The 22014-nt window shown below is 50.5% G+C and overlaps 1 protein-coding gene across 1 annotated transcript in view; it reads left to right on the forward strand.

Annotated features, from left to right (window-relative positions):
- Positions 1-18500, forward strand: part of SLC1A1 (solute carrier family 1 member 1) — a 76231-nt gene extending 57731 nt beyond the window's left edge. Inside the window, exons 5-12 of the mRNA XM_044265978.1 lie at positions 268-310; positions 1608-1706; positions 3871-4055; positions 5223-5330; positions 7160-7282; positions 7912-8106; positions 14083-14217; positions 16311-18500. Coding sequence (XP_044121913.1) covers positions 268-310; positions 1608-1706; positions 3871-4055; positions 5223-5330; positions 7160-7282; positions 7912-8106; positions 14083-14217; positions 16311-16557 — 1135 coding nt within the window. The 3' untranslated portion in view covers positions 16558-18500. The remainder of the gene's footprint in view (positions 1-267; positions 311-1607; positions 1707-3870; positions 4056-5222; positions 5331-7159; positions 7283-7911; positions 8107-14082; positions 14218-16310) is intronic.
- The last annotated feature ends 3514 nt before the right edge of the window (positions 18501-22014 follow it).

Below are 22014 nucleotides of genomic sequence, written 5' to 3' on the forward strand. Positions count from 1 at the left end.
CGTGTAGACGTGCTCTCATCAGCTAGGTGATGGTGGCCGGAGAGGGACGGTGGCTCGAGAGAGCTTTCTGGACTGGGTTGAAGCTCAGCGGGAGGAACAGATTCTTTATCGGAGGAAGTATTTGCAAAGGAGAGGCCAGAAAAGATACCAGGGTCCTGATGCTGTCTTCTCCTCGTGTTCACCAATGTATTGAGTGTGACAGAAACAAATAACAGAAAACAAAACACTTGTGCCTTAATGTGACACTGCTTTTCATGTCTCCAACAGGAATATGTTCCCTGAGAATCTTGTCCAAGCCTGTTTTCAGCAGGTAATCCTAATGGCTTTTGCCTCCAGAGGGCTCCCCTCTTCACTTGACCCATGCGAGATTTTTATGTCCTGCTGTGACCCGGGAACGGGAATGCGCCCACCCCAAATGGCAGGAACCGTACCTGGGAATATGCAGGCGGGGCCATCGCAGTGGCTTCTCTGCTCTGTGCCTCTGGTCTTCCAGGCCCCAGGGAAGTCCCTCTTGCAACGGACCCAGGCTCCCTTTCCCTGTTTTGGGAGAACCCCGTGGGATTTGCAAGGAAGCTTGGATCGTCTGCCGGTTAAACGCCCTGCAGAAATAGCCCCGGCGCCTCTCCTTCCTCCCGCATGAAGGAGAGCGTATCTAACACACACGGGGCCTCGCGTGCCTGCTGTCCTGTCTTTTCCTTACCCCTCGCGCGCCCATTGCCGGCACGCCCCGCGGCCGTGCAACAAAGCCCTGATTTTTGTCTCTAGGAAAGCTTCGCGGTCTCCTCACTCCGTCTCCTGGCTGCCCTTCCTTCTGGTTTATCTGTGCACTTGAAGACAGCGGAGTCTGTCCCAAAATGCTGAATTCATTTACATAAATTATACCAACAGAGCCCTCTGTGTACACCAACAAAAGTGGCCATGAGCTTGCTCCCTGCCAACGTCCATGAGGCACAGAACCACTTCCATTTCAAGCTTCAGCCTCAGGTGGTCTTTTGTAAGGTTCTCAAGGTTGGCAGGGCCTGGCAGGACTGACACGGATGCCCAGCGTGAGGGTATAGGAGCTCTTTCTTCAGCCTCCCTGCGGAAGCTCGGCAGAACGCCCCAGAGCTGAAGGAAGGGAATTCAACAGAAATGTCCCTCGTGGCCTGGCCCTAAAGGGGTTTTTGATTGGGGAACAATCATCTAGTTCTTGACATGTATTAAAGCCACGGTGACTGCACTCATCAAAGTAATGAGGCGTTTCTCCCAGTGAGGAATAATGAATGAGCAAACAGAGAAACAAAATGAGTAGCAGGATCCCCGTAATGTCTGTTAAAGCAAATGAAACCTATACTTTCTTCCCCCTTATCGCTCTGTTAATTTGCCCCTTATTATGAAAGAGAACGTTCTGACATCGTTGAATGGTGGCTGTGGGAATCGGGGTTTGGGTCTCGTGGTCTCGCCTTCGCTTCCAGAGCCTCGCGGGAGCCCAGAGAGGCGACAGGGGCAGAAGGCTACCGTGGTACTTGTTTAGCCCAACTGACCTATGCCTGTGGTTTAGGCTCAGATGTTTGAAAAACGCTTATTTTGTCTATTTCTCTGGTCTCTCCCCCCTCCCCACCATGCAGTATAAAACCAAGCGTGAAGAAGTAAATGCTCCCAGGGAGCCAGGGACGAACGTGACAGACGCACCTGTCACAACCATCATGACAACTGCCACTTCCAAGGTACCTCGTCGCCCGCACCCCTTCCCCAGCAGGCAGGGAGAGCTGTGAACAGGCAGGAAATGGAAATACAGTCAGTCGTCACTACTTGTGAATTCTTCGACGCGCTAAAATGTATCTGTAACCCCCAAAATCAACACGAAGCTCTCACGTTGTTTGCAGAAACACAGGGAGTGGTGAGAAGTTCCAGTCACCCAACACACACACTCCCGGCTGAGGGCAACAAGGCCGAGCTCTGCCACCTTCTTTTTCTCTCTCAGTAGGCTCCATGCCCAGTGTGGGGCTTGAACTTGTGACCCTGAGCTCAAGAGTCACCTGCTCTACCGACTGAGCCAGCGGGCACCCCAAGTGCTGGCTTCTTGTTTCAACTCTCTTATTGCAAACCAGCGTCCTTTTAGGGGTGTGTTTATGCCATGTTTTTTTTTTTTTCACATTTTTGTGCTTTTTCATGATGATTTCACTGTTTGAGACGTCCCCCCACGCATCGGCTGCAGCGCCGTGTGTGGTTCTCAGGGCGAGAAGGCGATGACGGGCCAGACAGAAGACACCTGTGCCTTCGGTCGGCCTCACTCCGGCCTGACGGTGTCGGGGTGGGGGTGTTGAGAGCTGCTGGGGTTTCCGCAGTAGAGAAGGGACCGTACGGGCATGAAGTAGTTCCTCCCTAGTCCTGTGATAGATTCTGCCAGACAGTTCTCGGCCTCCACACAGGAAGAGAAGATTTAAGGAACAAGTGTCTGGGAGACAGGAATGCAGATCAGATACAGCGAGGTGGGCTCCTGCTTCGTCCTTCGGAATCCTTAAGTCCTCCGTCTGGCCCAGTGGCCCTCCACGTCCGGGCGCCTCCCTGGCTCCCCAGCTCCCCTCCCGGACGCCCTCTCTGTCCCATCCAGAGCCACCTCCTTGGTTTCTCCTTCTTTCCACCTTTGCACGTGATTCCACCGAGAGTTTTGTGAACAGCCCCCACGAGCTAGACCCCGCTGGGCACTGGGAGGCCAGTGGTGCAGACAGGTGTGGCCTCTGCCCTTACACAACGAGCACTGCAACCAGGAAGAGCAGGCGACTCGGGGGCATTCAACACAGAGCTTATATTAGTTTGGGGGCCATAAAGGAGGAGTAGGAACTCTCCAGGCACGGTAGGGCAGGCCCAGGGCAAGATGACTTTTGCTTCTCCTTACGTCATTTTTCCGGAAAATGCTTCCATCTCCTGCCCATCTGCCGGCGAGGCTGCGCTCTCCCCGACCCCACGGCCCCCCATTCCGTCTCTGCCTGACGCCTGCAGCTGTGGCTTGGCATGCAGTTCGTGACACACCGTATTGCTCTCACGGGTCTGCTTTCCTGCGGTTATCTTATCTTTCGAGCTGTATTTCTAAGACTTATCCTGTAGCCGGTGCAGTTAGCACACTCTCATGGCTCAATAAACCCGTGTTTGAGCATATCAGGTTATAAGTAAAAAATGACAGGCACGCCAGGAGCTTATCAACTCTTTATAATACTTTATAAGGTTGACTTGTGCTGCTCTGATTATGTAATCTCCCTGTGAAATCTCTCAGAGGATCTCATGCTGCCCCACTTGGAGTTAAGGTTTTTCCCAGCATCTCTCTCGCTGTTCTTACCCAGGATAAGGGGAAGAAAAGGTTCACAGTAGCAGCAGTTTGGGTAATATTTACATCTCTAAAGTCCTGTTGGCCACCCAGTTAGAGGCAGTAAATCTATCTGCGTCACTATCAGATAGATATCCTAAAAATGTTCGCCGTGGCAAATAATTTGAGCTTCCTGCATTCTTAAGTCCTCTCTTTTTCATGCAGACTCCAAAGTTGCTAGTAGCTAAAATAACCCCTGAAAAGTGCCTTGATTCTAAAGTTCTTATTAAAAATGTAAGACATCCCAGAATAAGAATACTTCAAAAGAAATCTTCAAGTTTAGGTTTTTTGAGAAAGTGAAAAAAAAAAAATCACTACATTTCTGTGGCAGAAGATGGGAACAGTATGAACTCGATACACCTGTAGGTGGTTTGTTGTTGTTTGTTTTCTCCCCAAGTATTGTTGACTCTGACTGGTGGATTACTAGTTTGTTATGTCTGGCTATCATAGCTTCTCATTTCGCGGCCTCTGCCTTCCAACAAAATTAGAATCACGCATCAGTATATTCTCTTGGTTTTGATCCACAGAACAAAACAAAGGAATACAAAGTCATAGGCATGTATTCGGATGGCATAAATGTCCTGGGCTTGATTGTCTTCTGCCTTGTCTTTGGACTTGTCATTGGAAAGATGGGAGAAAAAGGACAGATTCTGGTGGATTTCTTCAATGCTCTGAGTGACGCAACCATGAAAATCGTTCAGATCATTATGTGGTGAGCAGATGCTGGTGAATGCCATCTTGCTTCTTCTTACAGCTGTCCCCTCAAAATTAGAATAGAGGGGCCTGCGCTTCTCCACTGGCCTCCCCCTGGGAAGGAGGAACGTGGAATGCCGAGACACTGGAATGTTCAGGAATTCGACATATCACTTAGGCATGAGTTCACCGATAAGAATCTGAGTGTCAGCAGCTGTCTATTCTCCCAAAGCCCCTGGTCAGCTCCCAACCGGCCTTTGTCTAAGAAATAACTCTTAAAAGAGTGACTTGAAGGGGTTCCTGGCACATCGAAACTCAAAGTGCTCTCCTCGTTGGGCCCAGACGTGATATTCAAAATACTTGCAATTGTATTTTGTTTCCATCCAAATGAAACTGCCATTTGGATGAGAACATACCAGCGGCACCACCTGAGTCCCTGCCCTGTCCCTGGAGGTGCCAACAAGTCCACCTTTGCGAGGTGATCTCTGCCCCCATTTATGTCTTACTGAGTTGACCCGACATTATTTACTCTCAAGTGTAGACACCGACAGTGACGCAAAGGCTCTAGCAATTTCGACCACTTACTCCCACTGAACCTCAGCTTCTTCCTATGTCAAAAAAGGATAATAAAAGTCTGCCCCTCGGGTGGGGAGAAGTACATTAGGGGAAATGAGGCATGTCAAACACGTAACCCAATACAAGGCACGCCAAGAGAGCTGCACAAACAGAGCCTTTCTGAGCACTTCCACGACTAATGGCATCGCTCTGTTGCTGATATGACTGCCTGGGAGACCAGATGACTGAGGCCAGAGAAAGCGTGGTGCCATCTAGGGAGGGTCAGGCAAAAATGAGATCTGCAGATGGGACCATTGGCAGAACGTACGTGCCCCAGGAGCACGGTGCAGGATAGGCAGCTGTTTAACCACACATGCTTGCCAAGTTCACTCATCTAAGGTAGCTTGGGTGAGTAGAATTTAAGGTGCATGCACAGGCGCTAAATCCTGGCACCAGTGTGGTCCACCAGGACCGGAGGCTGAAACCTTAGCCTCCCTGTGGACCCGGTGCTCCTCCCAGCTGAGTACAGGCACCAAGCCGAGGTACATGCCCTGGCTTGTTTCCTCCCCAGCAGTCCCCCCTCGAGAAGACACCTGATGATGGAAGTGTCTTTGCTGTGCTTATGTTCTAGCTACATGCCACTTGGCATCTTGTTCCTGATTGCTGGGAAGATCATAGAAGTCGAAGACTGGGAAATATTTCGCAAGCTGGGCCTTTACATGGCCACCGTCCTGAGTGGGTATGTTGGACTCGGGAGAGGAAGCAGGAACTGTGTTTGAGCCACTGGATCACTACTGAGAAGCAGCGTTCCAGTTATAATTGGCTTCTCCCATGTGCCGAGGAAGATGGGGTTCAGAGATAAGAGAGCGGGGTGTGGGGGGGGCTGGCCTTTAGCAGCTGTACTGGGGGAGGATCACACTGTGCTAATTGCCAGATCTTGGCAGAACAGCCTGGACCATGGTTTATTGCTGCCTTTATTCGTTGTTAAAACCCTTCATTGGAACAAGCAAAACCCACTAGAAGCCTCTCTTGGCATTCACTTCTTTAAGGATGGAAACTCACCAAACTCGTAAGAATAGCCCACGAGGACCCCAGTCCCAAGAAAGAAATCAGGCAGGGCCTGAATGCAATGATACTTGAGCAAGTGGGAGTGTGTGGCTGGTTGGTTCCAACCCTGTTGGTGGGGCTGGGCACTGCTACTGCTCCCTGCACCACCCGAGTATCAGAGAGGATTCCGGGAAAGTCTTCAGGCTGGGAAGAAGTGGGTAAAGTAGGGAGGCAGCAGGTTGTCTGCATATTCATTGCAGTCCATTATTGGTCACCTGAGGGGAGATAGGGTGAGATAATTTAGGAATGGTGCCCCCAGATATCTGGAAGGGACAGGATACATCACACATGCTAAGAAATATGAACGAAGGGGATGAATAAACATCACCCACACTTCCGCAGGTCAGTGCTCCCAAACACCCACCTTGGGCAGTGAGCTCACCTGTTGGGAGTGCAAGTGCCCTGGGGAGTCCATCTGTGTTTACCAAAAGCACAGCCCTTCCAGCCAACAAGCAGCAGCCCGGGTGTCTACATCATCCAATCCCAGGGCCATAGTGATATGGGAGCAGGGCTTTGCACCCTTCTAGAGTCCAGTGATTTGGCTGATGTTTATTATGCTGAGCCATTTTATGACACATTTCTGCTGGTTTCTGTTTGTCCTACCTGGGTTTCTAACAGAAAACTAAATTTCTCATAGTTCTTAGCCATGCCTGCTATCTAGAAGACTCTCATGATGGACCTTCAGGATCTGTATTTTCAATGGCCTCATTTCTTCTTATTTTAGCTTTGACTAACTGATCTGTAAACTCTTACACAGCACCTGCTAGATTGGTCTCATTTTTTAAGCCCCTTGTTTTATATAACCTGTATAGTACTACATGAAACAAGGAGTTGTTTTGGAAGGAAGGAATAACAAAGAAAAGGGGGTCAGTCCTGAGGTATGCCTGTAGGAAAGCAGGAACTCGCTCCTTCCTGGCCCTTTGGGAGGCTGGGCACCATCCAGCAGGACAGCAGTGTGGTCCAGGGAACGGGGGCTGGGTGCAGGATGAGGGTTTTTGGTAGCAATGAGTGTGGAGCCACAGAGCTACCAAGGAAACAGGGGTCCGATCCACCTGTGAAGGTGAGGGAAGGCTTCCTGGAGGAGAGGGACTTTTTGCTGAGTCTTAGAAGAGTGGGAAGAATTCAGCAGCAGAAGGAAGTGAAAGCTCGTTAGCACCTATTGCAGGAATAGCACATACAGGGCTTGGCGGTGTGACATACGTGTTCTGTGAGCTCCAAAATGTGGATTCAGCTACTGGCTTCACCACTTTGAAAAGATACTTCATTTGCTAAGTGAGCCTCCTCATACTCATTGGTGGATATATGGAGACCTATGCCCTTGCCCTACTTCTCATTTTCTCTTGGGTCATTATGAAAATCCAGAGATCCATCATGAATTTTAGAAAAATTCATGTTTGGAAAAAGGGATTACTGTGAGGAGGTGATGCCCTCTACGAACCTGCTTCTCTTTCTTGTTTACAGGCTCGCGATCCACTCCATTGTCATTCTCCCACTCATCTACTTCATAGTCGTACGGAAGAACCCTTTCCGATTCGCCATGGGAATGGCTCAGGCTCTCCTGACAGCTCTCATGATCTCTTCCAGGTGAACAGAGGAGGGGTGTCCAGGAGAAATCTCGGCCATGCCTTGTCAGCTCTCATCCGCTGCAGATGAGAGCTGTCCCCACCACACATGAAACTGACCACTCCCCAGCTTGTGCTTTCCTGGCTGCCTTTAACTCAGGGAATGACCTCTAGATTCTCTGCCTGTGTCCTTGAACACTTCTGCCTCCTGTTGGGTATTTCTCATCCTTGCGGCACGGCCTGCAGCCCCAGAATGGGTTACACTGTCACTTGGAGCAACCCCGGACCCAGCACATTCTCCTTCCCGGACCTGCCGGAAGTGCCAGCATGCTTTGGGCTCTGGGATTGGTTTTTGGCATAGAAGTGTCTCTCCAGGGGCGCCTGGGTGGCTCAGTGGGTTGATGCCTCTGCCTTCGGCTCAGGTCATGATCCCAGGGTCCTGGGATCGAGCCCCTCATCGGGCTCTCTGCTCAGCCAGGAGCCTGCTTCCTCTTCTCTCTGCCTGCCTCTCTGCTTACTCATGGTCTCTGTCAAATAAATAAATAAAATCTTTTAAAAATAAATAAATAAATAAAAGAAGTGTCTCTCCAGGGTGGGGACTGAGCCCTGGCATTCCTGGACCATAAGTTCCTTTCTCTTTCTATCACACAGTTCAGCCACGCTGCCAGTCACTTTCCGCTGTGCTGAGGAAAAGAACCAGGTGGACAAGAGGATCACCAGGTTCGTGCTGCCTGTGGGAGCTACGATCAACATGGACGGGACTGCTCTCTATGAGGCAGTAGCAGCCGTGTTCATTGCACAGTTGAATGGCCTAGACTTGGGCATCGGGCAGATCATCACAATCAGGTAGGGCGCGAGGTCATGCTCGTGTTCATTTCTGTTATTGGAACTGCATCAAGGAAAAATTGCCAGTGCGGGGGAAAGAAAATAAAAATCTGGAGGGCCAAAAGCATCACTGTTCTTGGTTCAGCATACCCACTGGGTGCTAGGCACATAGCAGATGCCAAGGATTCAAGGTGGAATAAGGGCCAGTCCCTGCTTTCAGGGGGTCCCCAGTATGTAGGGGGATACAGATATCTAAGTAAATGCGGGGATGTACTAAGAGCTATCATGGAGGTTTCAGAGGACATAGAGGGCACCAAAGAAGGAAGGGAAGGTGAAGAGAGGCTTCCCAGAGAAGCAGAAGGTTTAGTCTCAGAAGAGCAAAGAATTTAGGTAGAGAAGAAGGAACTAAGAGCATCTGGGATAAAAAGGACTAGCACGTATGGGGGCTCACGATACAACCACAGCCTAGTTACAGAGGACAGATTATTGGATGTTGCCGGCATAGATTACAGTATGAAGAACGTAGAGAAACAAGAGGGCAGGGTTCATCTCCTGAAAGGTTTCATGTGAGCTGCTCCTGGAACAGGCTCAGACAGTCTTTCATAATATGGACAGATTTGCATTTTTAAAGGGTAACTTGGCAATACGGTGGATGGACTAGATGGGAACAGGAACATAAACTAGAAGACTAGTTAGGAGACTACTGCAGAAGTCCAAGTAAGGAATTAAAAGGCCTACATCATGGGCTCTTGGGTAGCTCAGTCAGTTAAACATCCGCCTTTGGCTCAAGTCATGCCCAGGGTCCTAGGACCAAGCCCCACGTTGGGCTCCTTGCTCCATAGAGAGTCTGCTTTGCTCTCTCCTCTGCCCTCCCACTGCCACCCTGATGGTGCTCTCTCACTCAGATAAATAAAATCTTCAAAAAAAAAAAAAAAGCCTACATCAAGGCACTGTCACTGAGAATGGAGAAGAGCTAATGAATTTGAAAGGCATCAGTTGGATTCACAGGGAGGGATGGGAAGTGGGGGACAGTTAGGATGACTCCAGGATAGGCGGATGGTTCTGGACTGGCAAATGGTGCCTACCAGAACAAAGACGAGTGGAAGAGAAGCAAGCATAGGTGGGAAAATAAAGAGCTTGTGTTTTTTGTCACATTGAATTTGAAATGCCTTCAAGATATCCCGGTTGGAACTCTGCAGTGAGAAATGTGCAGATACGATGTCAGAGGCATCAGCGGGAGGGCGGTCATCAAGCATGTGGTTACAAGTCAGTCATCTGTGTTTGAGGCTTAACCTCACCATGATTAACTGTGACCTTGGCCAAGGTACTTGACTTTGATAACCTCCTGTTTTCTCACCTGTAAAATATGAATAGTATCTACATTTTATGCAAGTAGTGATAATTAAGTCAGTGCACATAAAATGCTTCAAACAGTGTGTACAGAGTGAGGGCTCAAGATGTTACGTAGAGAGGGTTTGTGCCAAATAGAAAAGGACTAAGAACCGAGCTCTAGAAAATCCTAATATTAAAGGCAGGCAGTGGAGGGGAGAACCAAGAGGGAGACCAAGAAGGAACAGAAAGGTAGGAGAAGAGCCATGAGACCATCACATCACAGAAACCCAGCGAAGAGAGATTTCCAGGGATGGAATCCCCAAAGAGCCTGATACCACAAAGAATTCTACTCAAAGGAAGATTAAAATTGTCTGCTCAAGTCGATGCTGAAAATGTCATTAATCAATGTTGCTCTGAAACAAGCCTGTTCAAGATGGTGGCCGCAAGCCATGAACACAGATTGGACACAGCCAGCGTAGGAGTTTCCATCATTGTAGAGTTCAGTTCTGTCATGGAAAATTCTACTGGACAGCGCTGCTTTGAAGAGATGGATTGGGTTTACAGCTAATCTGGCCACTTGCGTTCAGTTTGAAGTGCAAGTTTACAACTCAGCTGGGTCCCTGGGCCTGCACAAGGCTGAATCTGGCCTTTCTGGGTGAACTCAGTCTTGTAGCCCCCGTGCTTGGCAGAGGCTTTCACTGCAGGTGTGAAGGCAGTTCTAATGGTGTTCTAATATGGTGTATATTTAACTCCTCCCCAACCCTAAGTCATCAAGTACTTATTGCTGTTGGCTTGACGCTAACCAAAGACAAGTGCCAACTGGACCATTGTCACATCAGCTGGGACACTGTCTCTGGGCTCTGTGGTCTACAGTGTCCATGGCTTAAAAAGCCCCAGCCGAAAGAGCTTGAGTAAAGTCCTACAGTTTGAGCAGTAGTGAGTGTGTTAAATTTGAAACCTTGCATCAGGCCTGAGAAAGCTCCACCACTGGACTTTGGTCCTTCTCAGGGCCCTTGGGCATCCCCCTCACCCTGGCCTGCTGGACCCGGTCTGATTTCCCAGGAGTGGCTGAGCGAGGCAGCCGCTGGTTTGGGTATTTGCCGCTTTGTGGTGAACTCCCTCTCTCCCTAAGTCATAAGTTCCCTAGATCTTAATAACGTTGTTTTTTTGTTAACCTGACTGCTAGGCAAATGAACTTTGGGTGGAGAAGCTAAATATTTCACATCAAAACCTGTCCGCCTCCGCTCCTCCCCGCTCTGGTGTGTTTTTTTCAAATCATCTCGACACCCAGCAGTGGGACTCAAACTCACAACCCCGAAGATCAAGAATCACACACACGCTCTCCTGACTGAGCCCGCCAGGTGCCCCTGTACCCTTAAATCAGACTTGCTGATAAAGAACCACCGGCCCAGAAACAACCACTGCCACTGTGGAGGCCCAGTCATCACTGACCTAACATTTAAAATCCTTGCTGGCTCTGCTTGGGACAGAATGAAAGAATAAACATGGTTTTTCCCTTCACAACTTACGGCTGCGGCTCCTGCGGACGATGGTTAGAGAGACCCATGGCTCATCGCCTTCCGTGGCCCGCTTGGCTCGACATCAAAGCAACGGAGGCGCCATCCACCCCAGACAAACCCTTTTGTGGTTTTATTGCAACATTCACTAATCAAAGGTTACGACTGACGGAAAATAGGATAAATGTGTCTTATAATGAAAGGTGATGACTGGATCTGGGGCCCAGGAGGAGCCTGGAGGAGGAAAGGAGCAGCAGTGGCCTTCGTACTGATTGTTCTGTAGCTGTGAGGGGTGATCCTGGGGGCAGCGCGGGTGGGGCCAGCAGCTGCTGACGCAGCAGAAGTGGCCTCAGTGTGTAAGGATCTTGGGCATCCAGGTGCCCCGCGACATGGTCTCCCCATCCCGCAGGCAAGAACTGAGAGCCAGGGGGATCTTGCTTAAGGACGTGCTGCTGCTGAAAACAGGTCTGACACTCAGGCCTCTGCGGGCTTCAGCTCAGACCCCAGGCCCAGCCTGGATGGGACCTGAGCTAAGTATCCCGTCTGCAAGCCAGATCTCAGCACCAGGAAGGAACTTTCTACCAGTGACTACTGTGTGTTCGACTGTGAAAACCCTGTAAAGACAAAGTCAAATATAGTCAGAAGGACTGGGTTTTTATGTTGTTTCCCCATCTGAAGATTGATAGCTCCCAGTCTCAGACCAAAGTCAGTCAAATGGCTGAAGTGTAGGAACCAATGTCAAGGCTCTAAGGCAGAGTTTTCTTGGACACAGTGGGTTTTGGATTTTGAACCCAGCCATAGGCTATAGGCACAAGGTTAACCGTGATGGGCTGGGACTTCCAAAAAGAGATCCGTGGTCACCGGCGCAAATCACTCCTGGTAAAGAAAACCTGCTGCTGCCTTCAGTTAACATTTTTTTTCAACCCGCATTAAAATAAACTTGGGTTTTGCAAAGAGTACTTAAGTCAGAACAGATCTAAAGGATAGGTCTGAAACACTTCGAGGAACTGGGACAGCCCAGAAATCTTTAATAATTTACTGTAAACTGGCGGTCCACGGCCGCTGAAGGAAAAGACAGTTGTCAAAGCAAGCTGGCCTGTGTTTGACCAGACCCTCAAAGGCCATCTGCAGCACATGGAGAGGCAGGAGAAGGAGCCGTGGAATCTGCTTCGTAAGAATTCTTCGTAAGAATTTTTGAGCCCACCAGAATGTAGATTTGTGGACAGAATCAGGGATTCTTCCAGTTTAAATGGACAGTTTCTGTGTCTTCACTTTTCGACCCAGTGGCATCCTTGGACTAAGGATGAGAATAGCCGTCCAGAACATGCAGCGGTGTCCTTTGAAGTTCATTCAAAATTCAGGTGCTTCTCAGGGCATGGTGAGCCCTTGTTTCCTCCAAAAGGACCAGATTTATTTTTTTTCCTTTTTTAATTTAAATTCCATTAATAAGCATATAATGCATTATTCGTTTCAGAGGTAGAGGTCAGTGATTTGTCAGTTGCCTGTAACACCCCGTGCTCATTCCAAGTGTCCTCCTGTATGCCCTCTTCCTTCCCACTTCCCACGTCCACCAACCCTCAGTTTGGTTCCCTATAGTTTTGGGTTTGGGTTTTTTTTTTAAAGATTTTATTTATTTATTTGAGAAAGAAAGTGTGAGCAAGAGAACGCAAGCGGGGACAGAGGCAGAGGGAGGGAAAGAAGCAGGTCCTGCTCAGTCCCAGCACTCCAGGATCACGACCTGAGCCAAAAGGCAGACACTTAACTGACTGAGCCACCCAGGTGCCCCTGTTTCCCTGTCATTAAGAGTCTCTTATGGTTTGTCTCCCTCTCTGATTTTGTCTTATTTTTCCCTCCCTTTCCCTATGAGCCTCTGTTTTGTCTCTTAAATTCCACATATAAGTGAGATCATATAATTGTCTTTCTCTGATTGACTTATTTAGCTTAGCATTATACCCTCTAGCTCCATCTGTGTCATTGCATAAGTCAAGATTTCATTCCTTTTGATGGCTGCATAGTATTCCTGTGTGTGTGTGTGTGTGTGTGTGTGTGTGTGTGTGTACATACATACTACATCTTCTTTATCCATTCATCTGTCAGTGGACATCTGGGCTCTTTCCATAGTTTGGCTATTGTGGACATTGCTACTATAAACATTTGGGTGCATGTGCCCATTTGGATCACTACATTTGTGTCTTTGGGGTCAATAGCCAGTAGTGCAATTGCTGGGTCACAGGGCAGCTCTGTTTTCAACTTTTGGAGGAACCTCCGTGCTGTGTTCCAGGGTGGCTGCTCCAGCTCGCATCCCCACCAGCAGCGCAGGAGGGTTCCCCTTTCTCCACGACCTCGCCAACGTGTACAAAATGACCAGATTTAAATAAGAATGATATTTTTTATGAAAACCTGCATATTCCAAAGTGAAGAATCCCTAGCGCCCTACTTCCTCCGCCTGAGACGGGTCTTTTTAAACACACAGTAATGAATTGCATCCGACTGTCTCTGCGGGGCGCAGACCTCTCGTCCTGTGGCAGAAAGCGCATCCACTGGCCAGAGCAGTCGGGAATAAACGACTTTACCTCTGCCAGGGGGCATGGCTGTCTCTCAGTTCAGTGTCGTGCAGGGCAGATCCCAGAGGTCAAGAGTCTTGTCAGGAAAGTGCATGAAACCCTCGGCCCGGCCTTCAGGGCAACAGCAACTCCTGGCAGGTATCAGATGCCAGGGAATGCCTGGCTGGGTGAGTAGATGCACACAGGGAGCAAGAAAGGCAGAGATCATTGGCACCTGTCGAGGACAATGGATGCCTAGAGAGGTAGCTGAGCCTTCCCCGCACACCCCCGCTGGCGAACTCTGTCTTCCTCTTGAATAACCCTCTTGCCCATTCTTGGCCACTTGCGCAGTTCTTCCCTTCCTTGCATTAGAGAGATTTAACGTATCTCCCCGCCCCCCCACCACAAAAGACCACCACTCCCCACCCATCCCCCCCCCCCAGCCCTCTAATGAGGCAGAGCTGATGCTCAGGAGAGAACGGGCTCTGACCGGCCCATCTGGGGACTTAGCGCAAACAGCCATCAGCCATCAGGACTAAGTTTCAGGCCAGGGGCCCCGAGGGGAGAGATGGGCGTCTAACCCCTGCATCCTGTTTCCGCCGCAGCATCACGGCCACTGCCGCCAGCATCGGAGCTGCCGGGGTGCCCCAGGCCGGCCTGGTGACCATGGTGATCGTGCTGAGCGCCGTGGGGCTGCCCGCGGAGGACGTCACCCTCATCATCGCCGTCGACTGGCTCCTGTGAGTTGGACGAAAGGCACTGCCTCCGCCGGGTGGGGAGGCGGGCGCCCCCGCCGCGGGGTGTCTGCAGGCTGTCAGCATTCTGTCCTCAGATTGCCCAACGAGCCACCTGTCCCGGCTTTCAGTTCCCTCCAGCCAGGCCGTCTGATAACGTGCTTAAACATTAACTCCTCCTAACTCGGAGCCGGGATTCTGAAAGGCCAGTGATCTCCATTAACTCATTCAGACCTGATAACGCTCAAGGACGGGAGTTGGGTGCGGGAGCGGAGGGTAATAAGGGAAGGAAGCTGGACAAGGTCCCAGACAGCCCAGACCCCAGAGGCTCCCCTCGCCTCTCGGGGCCCTGGGCCAGCCCCACGGGTTCAGAACAGCCTGGTTGAGGGCAGCCCACCCTCTGAGACCTTTGGCATCGTGAGGGGCGGTGGCCCGAGCAAAGACTCTGGGGTAAGACCGGCCTGAGTTCCGCATCTCAGTGGCTCTTTGGCCTCGAGCAATTTCCTTAGCTTCTCGGGGCCCAGCGGCACCAGCTCTGAGGTGGGAACTATTCTGTGTATCTCATCTGGTGGGGGCGTGGTCTGAGCGAGCTAACGTGCGCAGGGAGTCTAGAACAGGGTTCGACAGGCAGTGTGCTCAATCATGGCCGGTTTTATTGTCATCATTAGAACAGTTTGGATAGTTCATGTCTCACTCAGCAACTCTCTCACATCCACACACACGCACGGGTGCATGCACACACACACACACACACACACACACACACACACGGCTGAGGAACACAGCAGAACACCTGGGCAAGAATGGACCCTGTGTGGTTCCCAGGTTCAAGTTAGAATGAACTTGGGGTCCCAGGCTTTATCCTTAATACCCACTCTGTGCATTGGTCCCCTGGCCCTTGGGGGCATGTGGGGCTCTGACTTGAGCCTTTACTCAGCACCAGCCGGGAGTTACAGGGGAGAACAGCGCTGGCTGGTTGTCGAGCAGCAGCTGAAATGGTGAAGATCCAGTCACACCCGAAGGAAAAGCTCCCGCCCTGGGAAGGCAGGCCAGGTGGGGCCCCCTCAGCAGCTGGCTGGTCCCGCAAGCCCCCCAGCTGAGGGGACACCTTTCTTGCCAAGATACCCTTTCACGGAGGCAAATGCTTCCAGTTTCCTTTCTAGCGATGTGGGTGGGTTCACACTTGTCTCCTTTCCCTGATTCTTCCCGGAACCCATGACCTTCACTTCCAAGATACCGAAAGAAGTCTAAGGTCCTGTCTCGTCCGTGGGATGAAAAGACACGGGTTGGTTCCTACTCGGGACTAGTTCAATCCACGGCCTTGCTCTAGATCACAGAAGGGCATCCAGAATGGGGCTGGGCAGACACTGGTGGCCTTTCCTGTCCTGCCGAGGTGGTTCTCACGAGAAAGTGTTCACGTGCACACTGCCTCCCAGCAGGGCCCCCCTGTCCTCTCACCAGGACGCCTTCTCGGCTGCATGTCTTCTTCCCACAGCATCTTCTCCAAGCTTCGCACCGTTAAGGCGAAGGGGTGGCTGGCTCGGGGTGCCACAGGGAGGGGTGGGCCAGCTTTCTGGCTCTGTGCTCTGTAGTGTCCCTGATGACTTGCTCATAGAGTGGCTCGATGTGGCAGAGAAATGACTCCTCTTGGGACACACAAACACACAGGAACCCTCAGCTACACCCACAGACACACACTCCCCACCAGACACCTCTCACGGGATCCCCTCCTCTTAGACAAGAGAGAGCCTAGAAAAGTCCCAAGATCGGGGGGGCGGGGGGTGGCGCAGCTTGAGCAGTTCTGACCCTTCCTCACATTTCTTTGGGAGGAGAGTATGGAATGTGGGGGGACTGGTGCTGGATTTAGGAGGGTCATTGTGCCTTAGCGGGAGCACGCACTCGGGGAGCCCGTTTGCTCTTTCTGCACTTCTGCAAGCCACCTGCTGCCCCAGGCCTGGGAGGAGCAGAGCCTCTGAGCCGGTCACCAGGATGACAACTTTCTCCATTTGCTTAATTTGTAACTGAATCCTTCAGATCCTTGTCTCTATCCAGTGGTGATTGGAAATGAACTGCGGGCCTCCTGTCTGTCTTTTCCCCAGGGACCGGTTCAGGACCATGGTGAACGTCCTCGGGGACGCGTTCGGGACAGGCATCGTGGAGAAGCTGTCTAAGAAGGAGCTGGAGCAGATGGATGTTTCATCTGAAGTCAACATCGTGAACCCCTTTGCCTTGGAATCCACAGTCCTGGATAACGAAGATTCCGACACCAAGAAGTCCTACGTCAACGGAGGCTTCGCGGTGGACAAGACTGACACCATCTCGTTCACCCAGACCTCACAGTTCTAGAATCCCTGGCTTCACAGGACCAGGAATGATGAAGGACCGCTCCATGACAGTCATCTCTTAGCAAATCCAAACATTAAACAAGGAAGAGAAAAACATGAATGGCCAACTGTACATTTGATTTGATACACAGACTTCCAGATTATTTTCTATATTTGAATTCACAGCTTTCGCTCTCTGGGTTCTGGGATTTGGGGTGGGGTAACATGAAAGAAAACAGATGAAAAGGAAAGCTGGATTGTCTGCAATGTAAAAATTCTGCAAGAGACAAAGTTTGGAAGTAGATAGAGTAGAAACTGTTGGATTAGGACACGGACATGGAAGAAAATTTGCTTTCTCATACGCAGCCCAGTGTTTTGGGTTTTTTAAAAAAAATACTCTCATTGATTACAAATTTTTACTCAAGCTTTCTATTGGCATGGATTTCCTTTGACTTCTCACATTTTTATAGATTACAGTGCATATAAACACCTCTCCCCCGTTAATGTGCCAAATTGTCCATTTTTGACTCCTCTCCAGCCAATTTCAAAGTTACCGCTTTGAAAGAAATAGACCAGCACAGTTCTGCAATCAGAGTTTTAAGACAGGTGTGGGGTTTTGTGGGAAGGATTCTTTTTTCAATGTACTGTATTGGGACACTGGTAACTAGTAAGCCAGTGTTCGGTATAGAGCTAGCTAGATATATATATGTGTACATATTTATTATTTTCATATAAGTGGCCAGACAGAGATCAGAATTGAACCGTCAGTGTGAAACAAAGAGCTCCCCTCGTACTTGAACGATAACTATGATCTCAGTCCACACCTGCTTTAGGGCTTCTCCAAACTCCTGTCTCAGGAGCACGAGAATGAAAAATCATGTTGTCTGACTGTTCCACGTCTGCGTGTCAGCCTCAAAGCAGACATGTCTTACGGTGATACTCCAAAGTGGCAATGCCGTTCATCTACGTCTCCCGGACTCGACTATCCTGGGAGGGAATCCCCGTCAGCGCTGCAGAAGATCGCACACAGAGCTGCCAGTTGCGTAAGGCTGGATGTGCTGTTATCCAGCTGAAGTCTCCATTCTTCCGAGGTCAGCTATACCCACTTAAAAATGACAGGACTTTGCCCTTTGGTACCTCGCGGGGTGGCAAGCTCCCAGCTAAATTATATTTTAATATGGGTTTGATGGACTGAACAAGTCCCATTGGCCAGAAGAAGCACTGTCCCTGCCCTGGATTCTTGCAGAGTTCGGTCCCACGAAATGAGAGGTGGTTATCAGTGGTTCAGGGAAATTCTCCCATTGTATGAAACTCTTCTCCTCCTCAGGGAGGTTCGTTCCAACTGCTAGTCTAGCCACCTCGGCCCTGCGCCTGGCCATCCATTTCCTGTCGTTCTTCTGCTCATTTGTGAAGATAGTTGATTAAAAAGTCTGTGCTTCGGCTCTCACCTTGTAAATAACGCTTCACATAAAAACTTGTATTTACACCGAGACCAAAAGAGTCCCGCTTCTGCAGTACCGAGCAGCCATCGGAGGCCTGTGCTCCGGTATTTAAGACACCAGACGCTGTGCCAAAGGTCGTGGAAGAGTTAAGTACGAGCTCCGTATTGACCACCCGTCCCTGGGATGGAGCGGAGAAAGAGCCTGGACTGTCCCGCACACACCATCAATACAGACGAGTGATTCAACAGGAGATTTAAGAGGCAAACACGGCTGGTGCGCACTGGAAGTCTGTCTAAATACTGATGCCGCCGAGTCCCTCATTTGTCGTGGGCTGGCCGGTCTGACCGCCTCGGCAGGGGGGCTGGGATCTCGGGTGCGGGAGGTGGCAGAGCTGCTGGTGACCTCAGGTCACCCTTACTTGGAGTGAGTCTGTAACCAGCCTCTTAACACACTGTGCTGTTAACCCGTAAAAGAGAACAATGTTCCGTGCCAGTCTCAATAAAGAATTCCGTCCTCCCTCCTGGCCAGACTCCTCCTTCCTTTATTCTCTAATCTCACGTACTCAGAAGGGGCGAGGGAAGGTGGGGACATGGTCCATGGATTCCCAGCGGAAACGGATTATTGTTTTCAAAACTGTTGACACCCAAGGATGGGAAAGCCGGGCTTGACGAAAAGTAAGGGGATGCCTTTGTGCGAATCTGTGGGGATGGCAAGGTGAAATACGGGGCCCTAAACGGTGGAGAATTTGTCTGTATTTTACCACTGAGATGAAAGGGAAGGTATAATTTCGCTAGAGATTCCTGTACTGGGAGGGAGTTTTATCTCCATGTCTTGGTGCCCTGGTTTCACGGAGGGACCAGTCCTGCCCTCTGAGATGTGCCTACAAACAACAAATGGGTCATGACGGGGCTCTCCTGGTGGACTCCCTCGTCTGTGACCAACCACAATGGATAGCTCCCTACCCTGAGAGAAGGCAGAGTCTTCCAGAAGTGCTTACCACCACCTGGACAGACTAACTGAGGACAGGTACGTCTTCAGGCGACGCGGGATGCAACACCAGCTCCCCAACTACTCAGACTTGTTTGCAAGAGTTAATCCACCCGAGCAGGCGCCCCAGGACTTGGATCTTGCCCAGAGGACACTCACATACTGAGAAACAGTGTTAGCCGCTCTCCTAAGGGACCGGGTCTCAACAGATCTTTGTGAGCCCCCTGGGTACAAGGCCCTTTGTTAAAAACACACCCCATTCTTGGGAGAGCCGGGGAAAACTGTGCTTGGCTCGTAAGCCGGCAGTGAGCCAGCAATGGTGCTGGCTTTGCAGGTGTTGAGAATCTTCCCTCCTGGAACAGAAAGAGGAAATGGTCCCGCAGAGCCTTGGTAGAATGCCAAGAAGATTCTGTGCAGCAGGATCCATAGTCTGTATTCCCTAACCGCCCCGCAAGGCACCAGAGACACCAGTGAGTGGGCGCACAGCCCTGATAGCTAATCAGCCCTGGGACTTGTGCCAGTGGTGTAAGCCCCGATTCTGATCCTGTGAAGTGAGGATAACACCTCTCGTCTCGGGAGACTGCTTTACGTATCACGTGAGAAAACGGATGTGGTGCGTTTAGTGCATTTCATGTCCAGTAACTGCTCGTGCCTCTCGCCCCAAAGAACGCGGTACACCCTCACCCCCCATTTGCAGGGGTGAACCACAGACAGGCAGCTTCACGAGTTCAGTTTTAGGGCCCTCGCCACTCATGTGGCTGAGGACTAGACCTCTCACCGCTCGGCCCTGCTACCCGGGTTATTGGAGCAAACAGTAAATCCAACCTCGTGAGACTCAATAAGCAACCCCCATTCCATAAAGGGGGAAAGCCCATCCTGAAAATGGGACATTTCCACCTCAACAGCCTAAGACCTCGAATGTTTCCTCCTGTAGAAGATCATGCGGGGATGAAGCACAGTTAAGTGTCCCCATCTTTCCTCTGTGCTCCGAGACACACAGGGGGACTGGCGGTGCTCGGGCCGCAGGCTTGGGGCTGAGATGTGCGTTCGCGGAACAGCCCTGCCCACGTGCTGAAATCACATAGGACACGAAGTTCGCTTTTGTCGCCTTGGTCCCTAAACCTCATGTAAACCGTCCCCACCTGCTGTGTCAGACTTTGTTCTGGGCCCCACGTGGGGCTTTGTAATACCCCATGCGGGGAAGCTTGCCTCCCTCCCCTTGCAGTCTCGGACTTCTGAATTGAAAGCCCCGTCAGGTAAACAACCAAAAGCAGGCCTTGCCCGGTTCGCTTAGGGAACCGCCTCCTGATCGGTTTATATTGGATTAGGTGACGGCGCCTCACCCCCGTCACCCCACGAACAGACTGACCGTGGGTGGGAGACCAGTGGGGACGTGTCTCAGGGGCCTAGGCTGAGTAAGGCCACAAAAGTCTTAAGCAAGCCATAAGATTTAAGCACATCATTGATGCCCCATTTGCCCTCTCACTAGGAAAACCCAGTGCTGGGCGAGATTCGGAGCGGGCTCTCGGATTACAGACACATTTCTGGTTTCATCTACAAATCTCCACTTTGCCCAACTGCAAGGCATCACAAGGTTCGGTACAGTTATTAGTAAACCCTGCAAGCCCAGATAAAATCAATAGCCCTTTTGTTGCTGGAAGAAAGGAGAAAGAAAAGCAGTGGGCTCCTCGGGAGACCGTTCACTGATCTCTAGAGGCCTTGCTCGCCTGGAGCTGGGAAGCTCTGACCTCAGGACAGCAAAATCAGGATATTCCCTAGAGAGACGCTACCCCACAAGAGTACGGTTTATCCAAAGACGGAGGCAAAGAAATCCAGAAACTAACATACAGAATCCACCAAACTCCTGAGCGGTAGTATCTGGAATCCAGCCCCAACCCCACTGCCCCGCACCCACCCCTCACCTTCTCGCTGACCTGACCGACTGGAGGCTCTGGGAGCTGCCTTTCCTCCATGACTCGGGAAAGCTCTTTACTGGATTACGTGAGGACATCACATCCTCTTCCCTCACTTCAAGGTATCTGAGGGAATGCAAAGCAAGTTTGCATCATCTGGGCATTTCAGAGTCAAAGGTCTGGCTGCCAGGACAAAAAAATGAGGGGTCTGGAGATCTGCTGGTAGTTTTTATCTTGTCCAGCCCCGTGGGAAAACGTAGGTTTTCCAAGGTGAGGATAAGAGCGGCTGAAATGAGTTGAGTGTTTGGTCCCCACTCATCACTGCACAGATGTTTCTCCATCTTCCGACAGGCCTTCAGAGAGTGCTGAAGGATGCACATTTTAAAGATGGCTTTGATCTTCCTCCAAGCATGCAAATGTAATTTTCCTTTAAGGACTCCTTGTGTTTCCAAGGTCCTCCGCTTAGCTTGGCAAGAACAATTCAAGGCCAGCCCAAAGATCTGTATGAGCTGAGGCTTGGGGTGGGGCTGGGAGGGAGAAAGGGGGGAGTTTCTCCAGAATCAATCTGTGGATAAAGAAATATCCGGGTCTTTAGGAAACTGTGTGGGTCTCACAGGGTCGGAAAAGTGCTACCGTGTAACACATACCTAAGCTCTTTATACAGAAAACAAACCACCAGCAGTTAGCTAGAGGAACACAGCTGACCCTTCCCCAACGCTTGCTTTTGCCTTCCCAGCACCCCAAATTGGCTTTAATGCCCAGAGCTAATCCATTAATCCTGTTTTCCTAATTTAGCCAGAAAGGGTCAGACAGACAAGAATGGGTCAACTTCCCATTAAGCACACACACACTCAACGCTCTTTGCTGGGTCAGGAGGGGCCAGTTAGGAAAACATGCCACCTGTAGTCGAGAAATCCAGAGAGCGAACAAGGCAGGGAAAAAGGCTACTGAGCCTGACTTTCTGGCACGAAGGAAAAGTCTGTTCCAATGCCATTCCAGGCAGACAGCCGCCTACCCCGTTCTCGGGCAACATCACCTTTTGTAAAGATGACACTCTACGGCAAATAAAGGTCCCGTTTCTTTCTTTTTTTTTTTTTTTTAAGATTTATTTATTTGAGGCGGGATGGGCAGGGGGAC

The sequence above is a fragment of the Neovison vison genome, chromosome 9 (assembly GCF_020171115.1).
Source record: "Neovison vison isolate M4711 chromosome 9, ASM_NN_V1, whole genome shotgun sequence".
NCBI lineage: Eukaryota > Metazoa > Chordata > Mammalia > Carnivora > Mustelidae > Neogale > Neogale vison.